Raw genomic sequence first — 17,003 nt, forward strand, 5'->3', positions numbered from 1 at the left:
ATTCATTTGGGTTCATTTGGAATTGATACTACAAGCTGAAGAATTCACTTAAATTCAGTTCCCCAGTTAATACTCAGGTCGCAACTAGGGTAGTTTTTAAATTTATTAGTGGAAAAAAGTATGTGCATTACATCATTAAAAAAGAACTTTATTAGTAGTCCATACATCAAGCGTGATTACACATGGGTACAGTTCTCATGGGTCTTTATATTTGGTATTTTAAAAGCCATGGCTGAATCCCTCATCTTCAGTTAGAATGAGTAACAACCTACACAAGCACTGAGTATGACCTGTCTGTGAACTGTTACGTCACAGGTAAACAGTATTAGCACCAATAGTTCAGTATGTGTGTAGGGTCCGTCAATTAAAATTGCTTTTGATTTATTGTACAGGATTATTGGCATTCAGTGACTGACTTAAAATGGAGATTTATTTCTAAATGATTATGGAAATACACCGGGAAAAGAACAAAGTTTACCCAGAATCCCTTGTAGAATACAAGCTTCACACACGGATTTCCCTTCCAATTTTTGAATTTTTGTGCCCTCGGACACAAATCCCATCTTTAACCATCTTAAAACCATTCACTTGTTTCATGTTATTGAATATCCTCAACCTGTCTTATTTCTGTAGCTAATGATGTCTTGTGTGTACTGTGGGGTTATGAGGTCATATACTTGTGCCCCTCTTCCCCTTAACACATAACGACCAGCTGAAGTCTCTTCTGTGAGGTTGCTTTGGTAGAGCACAACCCCTCTGTGGTTATGTGCTTTCACTGGCAACTAAGGAGTTAAACCTCTGTGTACTTACCTCTCCTGAGATGTTGCTGTGTAACGAATTCATATTTAATCTCATTCTCTCACAGCTGGTGTACATGAAAAGTGATGAACCTGGCCTTGTAAAGACAAACCATTCCATGAAGTGCAAATTGACACGCTTTTGTCAGTTGGGCAGCTTGGGTGTTCTGATCAGGTGTTCTGACCTCTCCCACAGTAAGCAGTTACACAGGCACATTCTTAAAGAAATAATTCAGCTTTTTGTCTAAATAAAAAAAAAAGACCAGAGCAGGGAAGCATAAGGGAAACAGAAGCTGGGACTCGTTACAGTGCAGGTGTGATGGGGGAGTGTTCCACTCCAGAGCCACCACCAGGGGGCGATCAGCAAACGCCTCACAGCTCCTCATCCTTGGCTGCTGGGACTGGGGACACAGACAGACAGACAGACAGACAGGAATCACTCCCATGGTCACCGGCTGCTTGAAAGCATTTCCACATCATAACAGCCGTTACATACAGTAATGGAAGGCAAGCACATGAACGAGTCAATGCCCAAAGGAAAAAGTAAGAAGTAGACTGAGAGTGGTGTGTGTGTGTGTGTGTGTGTGTGTGTGTGTGTGTGTGTGTGTGTGTGTGTGTGTGCGTGAATGCTGTGAGTGTGTTTGGACTGAGAGCACATGTGTTCCATTGATGCTCTAACATAGTCTTACTGTGACGTCTGAAGGACAGTGATAGAAACAGCCCTGGGCGTGTTCAGTGTTTTTCGTTAGATTTATGGCCTGGTACTCCGTGTTCCCCCTGCTCCCAGCTGCAGGGGCCGTGTATATGCCAACGCCTGCAGGAATAACACCCAGCCACACAGGCCCCGTCATGGCAGCCATCTCCTGCTGACAGACAGCTGATCGCGGAGCAACACACCCGGGGAGTCTGCCACTGCGTGTTTTAGCAGGATGGTTGCGTCAGCTGGAGGGCAGACTCACCCACACACACATGCGCACACGCAGGCAGATGTACAGATGGAGCAGAGCAGATTGGGATGAGCGTGATGGGGGCCAGCGAAGGGTGTGAGGGTGGTGGGGAGGGGAGAGGGGGTTAGGCCCACAGAACTCACCTTTCTTGGTGGGGATGTCCTCGACGGAGGCTACCACGTGGATGGTGCCCACGGCCGACGCCTCTCCCTTGGAGTTGGCGGCATGGCATTCGTATGTCCCCTCATCCGACTCAGTGAGGGGTGAAATCTGGAGGGAAAAAAAGCAAATAATGTTGATTTTATCACTCTTTCTTCGTTTTGCATAAAGATACCATTGTGTTAGAAAGGGGGTCTCCATAAAGATGAAAGCACAGAGGGTGGATTCTGCACGAGGGAGAGATAATGTCCCCTATACCTCCTCACACCAAATGGCTGTGGTTTCAAAGACACTTCAGATTGCTTGGGAATGTGTTTTGATAGTTTATACTGGTGGTTTGGAAGCATTCCTATCAAGACCACACATTCCCATATAAGGCTTGTGCAGAAGACAGTTTTTTTAAGGACAAACACATGGAAAAACTGCTCGAAAAAGTGTTCGGAGTGTGTGCTTGAGTGTGTGAACTGTGTGTGAGGTGTGTGTGTGTGTGTATGTGTGTGTGCACGGGCGTGTGTGTGTGTGTGTGTGTGTGTGTGTGTGTAACGGGCAGCACTCACCAGCACCCAGCCGGTGACCTCGTGTTTCTCTGGGCCCCCGCGGGTCTGGATGGCCAGGTTGTCCTTGTCTCCCGGGAGCATGTCCGCCCTTCCTTTGATGCTGGAGACCTGGAGCAGTCAGCATAGGGATTAACTGAACAACAGAATATTATTTATACTCTTATTTTTAACAAAGAGGACAAAATAAATTCAAGTCAGCAGCTATTTTGCCTTTACAAGAATGATCTACCCTCAAGAGCAAAAATGAAAAATGTCAATTTATTGCCCATATATCCATAACAATGCTGGCCATGACATAACACACACAAGAGAATAACTTCAAGACAATGGGAGAAACGCAGGTGTGCTTACCCACTTATAGCTTTCATATTCACCAACGGTCTTTTTCTTCAGGAATGTTATTTCTTCAGCCATTATTATTTCCAGACTCACTCATGACAACTGAGAGTTGTATGATGTTTGCCACGTATTTAAAGCCATTTGAGCACACACCACACTAGCAATGAGCGAGACCGTGCACACAGTGTACCCGTTGTTTTAAAGGTCATGGGGCCATGTGCAGTAGATTTAAGATAAATGTTCATGAACAACCCAGGGACTCAATACCGTGGACACCATGGCCAGGAGTCCTCCTTTTGACCAAACACTATCAAAGTAGCTTCTGTCTGCCTGTAATTACTGTATGTAGCTAGTGACGCACTTCAACTTTATCATTACATGGAAGGTAATATAGCAGTTCAGCCTGGAAACGTGGTATTTTATTGCTGTCACTCCATGTCTTGGCAATTTCTACTTTCCCTTTCCTCTTGGCTGTAAAATATGGCATAACCTCACACTGCCACTGTCACGACCTGACCTTCCTATAGCGAGTCTTTCTTTCCTTCTCTTCTCATCAGTGAAAGATGTTCAGCTGGAGGCAGTGTTGACAGGGAGCCTGTATATAATCCCTGTTAGAAGTATGACTCAGTACAGTTGCTGGATGGGTCACGCCATGGGTCATGGTTTGGGTACAACTGTGAGGTCTCTTCTTCAGTGCCTCTCTCTCTCTGTGATTCCCAGTGGTGTTAAGGACATCCTGGGAGCTGGCTGCAGTCTCCCAGGAGGTCAGCCATAGCCTCAGGGACAGGAATGGCTAAAATCAGTTTGCTTATGAGTAAGAGGAGCTCTCATCAAGGTGAAATACCAAACGGGACTAAGACTAGGGAGACTGCCACCCCATTAATCATTAACCAGTTTTCCTTGATTTCTGCACATGCCTGTCTTTACTAAGAAAACACTTCCAGCAGAATTTCAGCACGAACCTTTGTTTATATTCTACCAGTTACACACATTCCAACCTTTACTGTACCCCCAGTGTAAGATCATGATGCTTTCTTGGTACAACCGAGCCTTGCAGTGCTGCTGTGGTTAGGCCAACATACAGCGTATGTCTCCGGTTTTTCCCTGACCCTGTGCTGCTAGTCAGATACAGTCCAGCTGTGATCGCTTCTGCACTTTGGTCTGATTCAATGGGGTCAGTCATCCTGCTTCTGCATGGCCCTGCTTTGTTCCTGAATCTCTATCTGACCCTGCGGTTTTCCGGCCATGAGAACTCAGCCCCTCAGATCCAGCTCCCAAGGACAGACATCTCTCACACCCACCTCTTCCTGTGCCTTTTCTAAAGAGCCCGTGTGATCCACAAACATTTTATTCATGCCTTCCAAAAGAGGGCAAATTTTTACTGCAAATATAAAAAAAATTCAAACATCAATATAAGTAAAAACTACAATAGTATCACAGTGTGTGGTATCACAGCAACAGCGTGTGGTGGAATGTTTATTTCCTGTCCTCCCAATCCTCACTGCTCCGAGCGGTACAGCGCCTGTAATATTTACGATGTTGTTCATACGCTCTGATCATGTTTTGACCAGTGGCAGCTGGTGGGCTGTAAACCTAAGAAGGCTGGGGCTACAAGTATTAAATCTGTAATGGGAAAGCTTGTTGCTTACAATTCCAATCAAATTTAACTAATATGTTATAAAATTTTCCATGCAAGCAAGAGCAAGGTGACAGCAGCACAGGAGAACATGCTTCCACCAAGGACGAAGGAGGAAAGTAACACAGGATTCAACACATCATGTGAACACAAAATATCTTAAATAACTAAACCACGTAAAACCACAGGGATCAAGTGATGGAGGTAGTATTCATCAAACGGTATGATCAGTTGTCTATAGGGCATCTGAGCTTAGGCTACCATCAGTTTGCCATCATTTGGACCCGTGTTAACACCCCTGCAAGATGACCTCTGTACAAGTACACGTGAAGCTGAGGTTTTGGCCAAGGCTAAATTCTCATCACAATAATGTCATAGTCCAATCAGACCCAGGCAAAACATTCCGTTGCCTTTAATTGAAATCAATTTTTCACACAGCTTTCAATGAAAATGGAAAAATGAAAAACAAGACGTTGATAGTTGGCGCTATTTTGCGAATGCACGCAAATTTAAATGACAGCCTTAAGCTCATGTAATGATGATTTATACGTGTGCAGTTTTCATTATGCAGAAAGAAAAAAGGTGGAATATAAAAAAAAAAAACCTCTGAGCAGCCACCACTAGTTTTGATATATAGACTTAATTATGAAAGGAAGTTTAACGCTTATTGCTGGGGGAATTCGTGGAAGCAGTCACACATCCCCATATTTAATGTGTGTGTGTGATTTTATTCATTGATAGTGTCTTTAATAACACACATTGATCTTCATTAAAATATTAAGCCTTTAAAGATAAGTAACTGTCATGTCAGGAAGCGGAGCGCTTGATCGAATGTAACAGGCAAAGGCAGACAGGTGTCTACACAGGTGTACACAGGTAGTGAGGTGTTTGTCAAAGGGGCCACGCTCATTCTGTATCGCCCCCCCACCCCCACATCCACTCACGTACCTTCTTCCAGGTAAGCACAGGGGTGGGGATGCCGCTGACCTCACAGCTCAGGTAGACCTGGGAGCCAGTGACGTTCCACACTTCCGCAGGTGCTGTGACGATGACCGGAGCTGCAGGGAGAAGGAGCACATCAATCTATCTGCAGAGGGGAGTGCACAGGAGCCGGCTCAAACCGGGCCTCCTTCCAGGCATGAATTCTAACACTGTGGTTTTGTAATTTTGTTTTTTTTGGTTAATATATGTTCTTTAGTTTGGCACAGGGCAAGAGGTGTGTACTCCCACTCTCTAAAATATACCAGAGAGCGACAAAGCCAAGCTCTTGGAATCAGTACTCCAAATAACTGGCAGAAATTAGCACAAGGATGACCACTGCTCAGAAATCCCACTTTATAAATCCAAAAATGCTTGGGGTGAGAGGGCTTTACCAAGGTCAAGTCTCAATAATTCAACGACCATCACTGAATATCTACATGATGTCATGCCCTCCTTCTGCAACAGGTAGCTACAGGTGAGAAAAGGTGTAACACTAACGCTGTTGGACAACCAGACCTTTTCAGTCATGTTACAACAGCCAAAGAAAGAGATGCTGCTCAATGCCTTAGGGACACGATTATTCCCATCTGCCTCACTGTCACAGATTTGCAGTGGAGATATGATCCGATGTTGTCCCAATCTAGCAGCTGTCAGAGGTAAATGCATGTACTCTCGGTTGTTCTGAGTGACTATGGTATAAATCACCTCTGATTTGTCAGATACTCCCCTTGGGGGTGAATGTAAAGGAAACAATGAGTGCACTGTAATGAAGGCATTTTTGTAGGACCAAAACGCAAAACATAGCTCCGCTATAGACATGTGAATTAAGCCATGTTAACTGTTCAAAGTTATTAAAATAAATACTGTTTCAGTTGAAGAAAAATGAGGGAATGTATCATAATTATACATGGAATGTACTTAAGTTGATCTGTAGAGGACAGTCCATTCCCGTAAAAGATTCACCTGCGATATGTTTGTACATAACCATTTAAATATGTATATAAGAAAGTAGACATAGACCAAACAACTCACTTCACAATGATTCCATTGCCTTGAAAGTTTATTTTCCGCTTCCGGCTCCATGCTACACAAACAGCACAGCCTAATATGTAGAGATTCATAAACAGATTTGAACTCTTAACCCCCACAGTTCATTTGACTTGGGCCCCCGTTAGACAGTACTCATAAACAAAACTGTGAAATTGCCACGGCAGCTGGACATATTTCATATTCAATTTTCCCCAATACCTAAAGGGATGTTGTAAGACGTTTGGCTTGGAGCTGTTTCATTGCTGACTCTTTTTAAATCTTCTTTTCTCTAAATCTTCTTTCTATACCTGTGACAGATTTTTTTTTTTTTTTTTTTTTTGCTTAAGGTCTTTCCAAACCTTTAGAAGTCACCACCAAAGAAAATGCCATCTAAACCAGCCCTCATAAAAATCTACAGCAATACCCAGAGGAAAATGTGGACTCTTTAGCTTGTCACAAAGCTATGAAGATTCTGCCTTATTTGTTCTGTGTCTAAGTCTCGCTGACCCCAGCAGAGGACCGACTCCTGCCTCACTGGATACGACCGAATTAGGTGGCACCTGAGCAATTCCGAGGAATGCCATTCTGCTAACGGGAGATATTTTTTTGATTAATGGACCCCATTCACTGGTTAATCCCACGCTGGCACACAGTTTGATTTAATCATGTGAGGCTTCACTGCGCCACACAGGCCGGCTTTGCTTTGAGAAAACAGCCCGGTCTGTGTGTCCATAACAGCCACCAGGCTGTTTGATCAGAGATCACCTCCATTCAGGCCTCAAAATCCCCCTACCCCACCCCTGTGGCTGGAATTCCTCCCCAGGGCTGGCGAGTTACATGGGCACCACACTATCTGAAAACCACGAACTTTATATTCACTCTGTGTAGACGTTTTATGACATCACATCATTCATAGCCTATGTGAGTATTTGTTTTGGTCATCAGTGTGTTCTCCTGATTGGCAGAGAGGAGATGGTACGCTTCTGTGTCCAAGCCTGGCAGAAAACAAAGGCAGAAGGGGCGCGGTTTTTTTGGGTGTTGTCATGAGCTTCTGAAGGCATCAGTCGGCTGTTGCCCCCCCCCCCCCCCCCCAAATGTCCAATGTTCACTTGTAATTGTTAATCAAACTGACACATGCTGGCATGCATGCACTTGTTGGTCTGGAAGTGTTGTTAACCAGGTCTGACACTGTTGCTCATATAACTTGGATGGATGCACTTCTATCATCTTGTGCTTGAAGTCATTCTGGATAAGAGCATCTGCTGAATGTAATGTAATGTAATGTAATGTAATGTAATGTAACGTAAAGACAGCATAGCCTGATAACAGAGGTATGAGGGACAAAGGAGCCTGTTTGGACCCGCATGTCGCCCCAATCTGGGGACAGAGTGTATAGTGGGACAGAGAGGAGACAGGGTTCTGATGGTAACTTACCACCAGAGCCCTGAAGCCCTTCCAGTCACTGTTAAAACATATCCAAATCCATATCTGGGCCCTCTTATTTTTGACCATCTTATTCTTAGCCTGTTATTCTACTCCAACTCTTATTTTAATTCCTAATGCTATTATTTTACTCCTATGTTCATAAAAATAAAATAAAATAATAACAGCCCAATCCTTGGGATCACTATACCGCCATATGAAAAAGAAAAATAATGCTTGAAATCCGGTCTTTAAACATCTAAAACATCTAAAAACATCTTTCAGTAACACGGGCTGGTGGTGGATTTCCTCTGGTCCACAGCGTTATAAACTTTGCTTTCAAACTTTCATCGCGCACTTCCAGTAACGCAGGAGATTCACCGGAGGATGCTTATCAGCTGCCGCGCCAGGCGGCGGGCGCATCTGAGAGAGTTTATTATTATATTACTTATTATTAGAGTTACTGTCACGCAAATACACATGTGACCTTTTGAAGGAAAAGTTGAATTATAATTGGTGTAGCCTATTCCTGTCTCCTGGAGCACGGTTTACTATTTTCGAAATGCAGTCCAGAATTCAGTGCAGGCGAGCTTGTAACAAACTGTAACAAATCTGCGCCTCGGTATATATTTAGTTATACAAGTTATCCTATTGAAAAGCATACATATAAATTATATTCATGTTCTTAAATTTTGTTTACTTAGCATCTTTGGTCAGCTTTGTGCCTCAGTGACATCCTCTCGCAGCAACATCACTAAGGATAGAAAGATATGTGTTGAAAAATAATCTCACCTTGAGCGCATTTCCCTTTATTTTGGACTTTAATTTCAGGCTGGTCCTCGCTCACGGCTTTTAAACTGGCAGCTTTCAAATCACAGCCGGTTTTGTACGTGACGCCGTCAGTGCCGCACACTTCGTAGTCACTCTTGCAGATGCAAACACCGAGTTTACTCTTTTTCACTTTGTCGTTCTTCACGCACTCGAGTCCGGAGGCGCAGCGCTTCGCCACGGACCCGCGTCCGCCGCAAGGTTCGCCCGGGCCAGCCGCGCACTGCGAGCAGCATCCGCAGGAGTCCTGCAGCGTGCCGAACTGGCAGCCGTCGGCGGGGAGAGGATCGCAGAGGCTGGGGTCGCAAGTGCCACAGCTGCGAGGGACGCGGTCCGATGCAGCTGTCAGGTATGAAAGAGTCGCCACTAAAGCAAAAAGCCGCAACATCTTGTGGTTTCAGGTAGCCTCTAAGCTTGACAGCTTTAGTTATTCACGGTAACTACAGTATCGTATCTCCTTGTGGTATTTTTATTGAGGTTCGACTCCGCCCACAGAATTTCGCTGCCTCTCCTATCGCCTTCTCTGTGGTTACTTAGATGTAACCTGCGATGATTTTTGGAAACTAAGTTTTTTTGTTAACAACGTTTTCAATTATTATGATTTTCATACTTGATTTCTATTATTAGTATCTCAGAGTCTCAAAATAGTATTGCATACCATATTCAAACTAATTTGTTGAGAAACACATTCTTTATGTCTCAGTTAACACTAACAGTAAAAAGACAAGAATATTTCTAATAATTCTTAATATAATTCATGTCTTTTGAAGAGGGTGGGGGAAAATCCAATTTTTTTGGAACAAACAGCTTTGATGTAGAAATTGTGCATTGGTTGCACAGTATATGCGATAGCATCTGGAGAAGGTCATACAGACAGCACCCTCTTCTCTTTAATATGAGAGGACTTTTACTAACAAATTATTTGGTGACAACCAACAAAAATCTCTGTAAAATAACAGTGTGAAGGCATTTTCCTGTTGTGGGGTTGGCTGACTTGTGAATGGACAACAAATCCATGGATAGGTAAACATTTCAAAGTCTTCCACGAGTTTTTATTCAAAAGCCACGTTATATGCCACATTGTGCAGCAACCTCATCTTCATCATTACCAAGCAGCTCTTCCCTACTGGAAAGAAGACTGCTGTGTGCGAGTACAAGAAGGTAAGTCTGCTCCACATCTCGCCTCCCGTTAGACGAGGAGTCCGTGGAACCAACCTGACGAACCTGCAGAGTCAGACTTTTGCACAGAGGAGATGACGGACCAACATGACTGGCTGACCGCCCAAGTCAGGCAGGAAAGTCTTACATGGACAATCTGCTGGACAATGGTGGAACTGCATGACCAGTGGCCAGCGGGTTATGCTGCAGTCATGTGATGGCGGTAACCTTGCTTTCACACAGCAAAGAGCCCATTTATACCATGGGCCGCTACCTGGAGCAGGTGCTTGGCTCAAGGGCACAGCAGCATTGTTCCAACTGGAGATGCAATCCCCTCTCACAAACATGTCCCAGGCCCCCCGACTGGTGCTCCACTCTGCCATTGAGGGGGGGGGGGTCCTACTTGAGGTATTTGGCCACGAAGGCAGCAGCGATGTCCCGGTAGGGTGTGTCAGAATCGGAGTGTGTCGGAGGGATCCGGCAGATTCTGCGGAACCGGGGCGAGCGCAGGAGCAGGTTGTGACCCAGTCCCACGCAGCTGGAGCTCAGCCAGTACAGCGCCATGGACTGGGAGAGAGGAGGGGAGGGGCAAAGGGCAGAGGTCAGAGGTCAGCTGTGTCTGCTTTCACCTGCACAGACTGCAGAGGTCATAGCAAGATATCCTGCCCCTGTCCTCCTCCCAGCCTCCATCTTGGAGTTCCTAGGTTGGTTACAGGAGTCTCTGGTGCTATCTGCATTCCTATGCTGACTGTGGATGTCCTGTTATAGGCCACATCTCTTTAAGAATGTTCATAAGGCAACAGCAAATCAGAATGCTGACAGCTTCACCAATGGCAGACTGATCAGGTAGAACAAATAGGCTGGCACTCGAGCAGATAGAAACCCAAAAGAGTTATGAGACTACAGGTGGCTCTCAGCCTTATACTTTGACAGGTTTTTCTCATCCTGTTCCATTGCTAGTGCACACCTACAGAGGCTGAGCGAGCGAGGCAGAGTACAGGTAACCACAGCAAACAGGTAATGGCAGTCTGTTCAAAAAGACCGGGTGGAAACACGTTCTCAGATGATTCATTCAGTGTCCACTGGCATACATAGCCATGTGGAAACGTGCAGAATCCTGCAGCTACCGTCAGTGAAAAGAAACAGAGACGGTTTCTAAAACAGAGACACAACATTGGCCCTCTGCTGATCACTGAGCAGATTAACCAGGTATGTGTGTGTGTGTGTGTGTGTGTGTGTATGTGTGTGTGTGTGTGTGTGTGTGTGTATGTGTGAGTATTTGTGGTGTCTGTGTGGGGGTGAGGGGTGTCACTGTACCTGGGCACCAGAGATAGGAGGGCCTGCGCTTTCACGCTAATGAGGTTTTCATGAGCAGGCAGTAAGGGAAGAACCTGCTGCCTGCTGGCTGCAAGTCAAGCGTTCAACCTCCACGCTCAGATAAATGCGTGACGCCTCTGTCTGTATCTGGGTCTGCTGAGACTATCGCTCTAGCAGAGGAAAACATCCTCACTGAGTATGTTACAATGACTGCTCCTCTGGACACAGGTGTGGCGTGTGTGTGTGTGTGTGTGTGTGTGTGTGTGTGTGTGAGACAGAGAATGAGACTGTCTAGAGATAACGCAGCAGCTGTCACAGTGCTGAATCTGCTGCGAGTCTTTTCCTTCAGATGGAATTATCAGTTGTTTCTTTGCAGGGTGGAAATATTTGGTGAAAGTGCCCAACATCTTCATGCTGTAACTGCTAGTCCTTTCATTCATTTTTAGAACATATGATCTGAAAGTAAATGCTATCTCCAAGGAATACCTGTTATAGATGAACAAGGAGGCATGACTTATAACAATCTATAAATAATTACTACTCAAAATAAAGTTAGTTTTCTCTGGCCATAGAGTGTAGCAAATGAATAAAAATGGAAATGAAAATACACTGGATTCCTTATATTTTTTAAATCAAAACACAAACATACTAAAGTACATACATGAAGATGCATGCACATGTATGTACACACACACACACACACACACACACACACACATGCCCTCATGCCTTCAGTGAGACAGGTATGTGGCACTTACTGAGGGAACCGTAGCAGCCAGCGGTATCATGAGCAGGGAGATGCCGCGGATGAAGTTGGTCACGTACTTCTGGAATTTTGAGGCCTCTATCCTCCGCAGAGCAAATATCTACAATATAGGAGAGGCAGAGCACAAACACACACACATGCACGCGCACACACACAACACACACACACACATACGCACAAATTACATGCCCTCAAGTACTTTTCACAAGTGGGTGTTAACAGACTACGCCTTGGAGACCTAATCCCCCTGCCGTGAGAAATAATGGTTGATTAGGGAGGATCAAAGTGCTAATGCGGGTGAGGCTGGACGAATTAATTGTTACAATATACAAAAGGCACCCTGAGTACCAAGCTTTCACTGCGAGTGCAGACAGCGCACCCTGGAGGAGCTGTGCCAGGTGACTCACCTCCACGATCAGCAGGTTAACCAGCCCCAGGCTGATGGGCATGATCCAGGTGGAGTCGGGCAGCGTGAGGTCTGGGAACCAGAGAGCGCCCCCTACTGCCAGCTCCCGCTGCAGAGCTGAGAGCACAGACAGCAGGAGCAGCATAAGGAACACAGCTTTGGTGCGTTTAAAGAACAGTGTTTCCTGTAAAGGCTCCCAAACTCAATATCAGCTGTCATGCCATTTTAGATGAATGATCGGATTATACATGAGGCAAGTGGTGATTACCAATGTCTATGCATTTACTCACAGCATTACAGTGATTACCCATGGCCCATGGTGATTATCTATGGTAGATTGCTGACTACCTATTGCTCTGTCCTATAGTGAATACCCATGGTCCTGTAGTGATTGCCCACAGCTCTACAGTGATTACCCATGGTCCCGTAGTGATTGCCCACGGCTCTACAGTGATTACCCATGGTGGAGTCTGCCAGCCCCAGGCTGAGGTTGCGCAGGGCCAGGGAGAGGCACACCCACATGGGCAGCTGCACCCACACCAGCAGGCTGGCCTTGAAGGGGTGGCAGTTGTCCCGCACGTACAGCTCTGACACGATCCTCCGCATGTTCTTTCTGAAGTGGTACCTGCCAGCACACACGGCAGAGAGGTTCAACACAGGCGAAGGCACAGGCCACCCTCAGCCATGACGGCTTCATGGAGCTGCATTCACATGTAGGAGAAGCTATTCAAGGTTTGGAAATTGAAAACACAGGGGTAAAAATAAACGCTACTACTGTGCACACTGTTACACTGTGCTGCAATGGTGGTCATGATTAAAATTCCACATCATAGCAAGGCTAATGACCACTTACACTAACAATGGACAAATGGACAATTTACAAAATTTATATTTATATTTATTGACTTCTACGCTACACTTAGTTTTCAGATGAGTTAGAATAACTGACCCTGGTCTGTTTTTTTGGAAAGCAAAGGTCAGCTCTTACCGGCAGACTTTTTCAGACCAGCCCTGCTGTTTGCCACGTACCGAGACCTCGTAGCTCAACCGCTTGGCCAGCTCTGCAATCTCCACTTGCAGGGCCTCGACCTAGCTGAAGGAAAGGGAGCAGGCGGTTATTCACCCCGGCAAACCCCTCCTTCAAGTCCCAAAACACCAAAATACATTGCCAACATGTGTTACAATTCACATACATATGTTCACATACATACACATATTTCACATTTCTTGAAATAAATTGGGACAAAATTCAATCAAATACTTTTTCTTTTACTTTGTGAAAGAGAATATGTCCTACTTTAAGAAGAAAAAAACACCAAAAACATAGATAACTGCACTTTAAAAACACTTTCAAAGTCCCACAATGGGGGAGTTCCCATCTGGGACAGAGCAGTAATCAGGGCAGCGCTACAAGAGAAAAGGCTTTTTCCCACAGCCAGTATGAAGGTCAATCAGTATCACTGGAGCACAAACACAGTCCAATCACAGCCCAAGGGCTCGAAACATCAGCATCGGAATTCCAAACAGGTGCAAGTCATTATGACTGAGCTGCCTGTACTAGTCTCACACCAGCCCTGCCAATGTCAAAAGACAGCACACCTTCGTCCGGAAGCGGCTGCGGTGTTAACATTTGCACTCCATGCATGCATTTTATGCAAGGTGTCTGACTGATTATTGTCTTGTCAGTCACACGTGAGTCTTACCAATGGTAGGAAAAGGCATAAAAGGGCATATTCTATTGTTTTTTTCCTGATAAAAGTTGTGTTTTGTCACACCAAGCCGGATGACATTTTAGCAAGAGGAGTTACACTGGGACGTTGTGGAAACAGTTAGGTTTAACGGTCAATGACTGTCATTTTGAAACTCAGAATGAACTGAAAGTTTAGGCACATTTTCACAGCAAAATTGGAGACAGACGAGAACAACCTCGTATGTGTGGCACAGGGTGACGCTAATGGAATCTGACTGCTTTTTTTTCTAAACCCAGCGATCAGCGCTTGGTGTGGAGGGTGTGTCAGTGCACCCGGTCTGTGGCTGCGCGAGTGTTTACAGAGAGGACAGGCCTGCAGGAGAGACCCAGCAATCTGCTGAGACTGCTGTTTCCGTGCTGTGAGTGAGGGGGAGGCCTCCTCTGCAACAAAAACATGCCCCATAGCTGGGAGGAAAAAACGCACCTCACAAACTCTTTACATGCTGTTCATACTTGAGCCTGCAAACATGTAAACACAGGGCTATTAGATATGCTGCTCTGAAGGCACAGCAAGGGGACTTGCTGGTCTTCTGCCCAGTCTGACACTCCGGGTGGTTGCCATGACAGCAGCATTATCCATTTTACCTCACAGTGCTGTTGGCTGCAGCCATCTTTGTTAACTCCACACATGGCGACTCACTGGAGTACATGCTGAATCAATTAATTTTAATCTAATTTATCAATGCAGGAAAAACAAACAGCATTCAGATTCAGCTTAGATCCATTTTCCGAAATGAACAGCAAAACACCCTGTGAGTCTCAAAGTCAGGTTCATCATAAACAACATAAGATTAAAAAACACACATTACTCAGTGGGTGCACCCACAGTCATTTCCGCCCATGTTTCTTTGATTTGCACCGAGATTAGAACTTTCACTAATGTTAGCCACATCTGCAAGATATCTTAATTATAGTGGTATTACTGTATTGGGTCATACTTTGGGGAAGATGAAGCTGGACCTCTGCTAAACATCTAATTTGTGAAGAAACTCTAAAAAAAACTCTGAAAAAGTGACAAGCTCAGAGGGGAAACTGCACCATTCTATGCCTTTTGAGGTTGTCTGAAAAAACACTAAAGAAACTTAAAACACTGAAGAGGCCTACTTAAGTCACAAACCAGACTGATGCCTATTATACTGCAAGGCTACACACGTGATTCATATGACTCTCATGTCAACACAGACCTTTGCAATAATGACCATCTGGTAGGCGCCCAGCGGTAGAGTAATGGCGGTCCTCAGAGCCAGGGTGGTGCAGACCACGCTGGCCCACCACGGCATCCCCGTGGTCTGCTGCACCGCCACCAGCAGCTGCTCGGTCAGGTGCACCGGCGTAGAGTCCGCCACGCTCTCGTACCAGCCAGGCCGGGCCGCGCTGGTGCTCAGCGCTCTTCGCCACGGCAGCGCTGAATCTGAACAGCGGCGACGCTGCAGCGCCCCCCTCCGCTCGCAGGAGAAGTGGGCGTGCCCGACGCTCACAACCTGCGGTTTCAGTGCAAATCGGCCGCTTTGGCACGCAAGCTGCGACACCGTCATCACTCGCCCAGCCAGGCTGTGCATCAACATTGTGGAAGAACCCTGTTGGAGAGAGAAAGGCACGTGTCTTTGTAGCTGATCACTGAAAAAGAATGCCTGAATTTCACCTTAAAGTTTCACTAGTAGCCAGTACTGCGGCATGTCACTACGTTATTTGTTAATTGTTCCCACTGATACACGACCAAGCTGTTAAACTGGTTTGATTCTCGCGCTTTATGAATGAGGTGCGCGCGTGCGTGCGTACACACGCCGTAAGGAAGACGTTTAGGAGCGTGGCGGCACACAATCCCCAATTTTCGCTATTAGGGACTGTCTGTTGTGAAAAATAGTTAATTACACTTTAGAAAAAGTTATTTCACGAGCTATGATTTAATGCATCAGTTTTACGAGTGAGCATAATTGGCTATATTGAGCACTCTACTGGGGACCTTAAATGAAGGTCAATGACAGTATCAGCATAAAAATCAGAGCATGCATTCTGACAGCACACAAGGTGCCAGAGTCTCAAGACAATGCTTTAGTGTATTTCGAAACGACAGCAATATTAGCGCCAATTGGATACACCGAACGCAGCAAAAGTAACATTCAGCTGGTTTAGCCATTACTGGGACGCAGAAAATGAAGTATTGACATGACAAAATCCTCACCTCGAGAGCGAATATGCTGCAGAAACAACTCCCCACTTTCAGATTTTTCCCAGTGATCTAGCTAGCTGGGTAGCTAATTCTGTCCCTTGTAAATGATAACGATCATGAGGTTTATAAAAATAACATAAATGAAGCCGGTAACTGCGAGAAGCATTTTAGTTTGACAGAAAGCACACCGTTCAGTCGGTTATATATGACGTATTTATCATGCGCCTCACATATTCAAATTTTGTGCAGCATGTTCAGCCTCTTATTAGTGAACAGAACTCTGATACGACCTGTAGTTTACATATACCTACAGATTGTATGCCTTACCTACTATATTTTTTAAATATAGTCTAATATGTTAAGGATTGGAATTGTTACGTTATCCCTCTTATTATTATTTGTATTATGTGCATATAGGGACATCTGCTGGTGGTAAAGTGGTGTTCTACCATTTGATATTCCAGTGTGGGCTAGATGTACGCAATAGTTACCTGTGCACATTATGATTTTTCTGTAACTTTTATGTTTTTGCCATGGATCGTTGGACCGGAATTCAAGTGTTGTACAATTCCAGGATCCTGGAGCTGGCTTTAATGCCACTTCATTTAATGATTTCATTTAATAACAATATCCTGAGAACAATGACGACTCGTTTCAAAGACTGGTGTAGCACCATTGGCAGTGAAAAACACCTTTTTGGAAGGATTCTGGCTGTAGTGTACCGAATGCACTTTTGGCATT

At 45.1% G+C, this 17,003-nt stretch overlaps 2 protein-coding genes across 2 annotated transcripts; both read right to left on the reverse strand.

The window, feature by feature from the left end:
- Positions 1 to 97: 97 nt before the first annotated feature.
- LOC118793280 (insulin-like growth factor-binding protein 7) lies at positions 98 to 9,147 on the reverse strand. Its single transcript, XM_036551390.1, has 5 exons — positions 8,660 to 9,147; positions 5,384 to 5,493; positions 2,461 to 2,568; positions 1,888 to 2,014; positions 98 to 1,198 (listed from the first exon to the last, which is right to left on the reverse strand). The coding sequence occupies exons 1-5, from the start codon at positions 9,081 to 9,083 to the stop codon at positions 1,170 to 1,172; spliced, it is 798 nt and encodes a 265-aa protein (XP_036407283.1). The 5' UTR covers positions 9,084 to 9,147; the 3' UTR covers positions 98 to 1,169.
- Positions 9,148 to 10,185: 1,038 nt separating this feature from the next.
- Positions 10,186 to 15,573, reverse strand: LOC118793545 (cytochrome c oxidase assembly protein COX18, mitochondrial; the record flags this gene model as incomplete). Its single annotated transcript, XM_036551769.1, has 6 exons — positions 10,186 to 10,420; positions 11,929 to 12,036; positions 12,344 to 12,459; positions 12,801 to 12,967; positions 13,331 to 13,431; positions 15,277 to 15,573. Coding segments are annotated over 6 exons (957 nt in total), but the record flags the coding sequence as incomplete, so codon positions are not given.
- Between the last annotated feature and the right edge of the window lie 1,430 nt (positions 15,574 to 17,003).

This window comes from Megalops cyprinoides, chromosome 18 (assembly GCF_013368585.1).
Source record: "Megalops cyprinoides isolate fMegCyp1 chromosome 18, fMegCyp1.pri, whole genome shotgun sequence".
In the NCBI taxonomy this organism is placed as follows: domain Eukaryota; kingdom Metazoa; phylum Chordata; class Actinopteri; order Elopiformes; family Megalopidae; genus Megalops; species Megalops cyprinoides.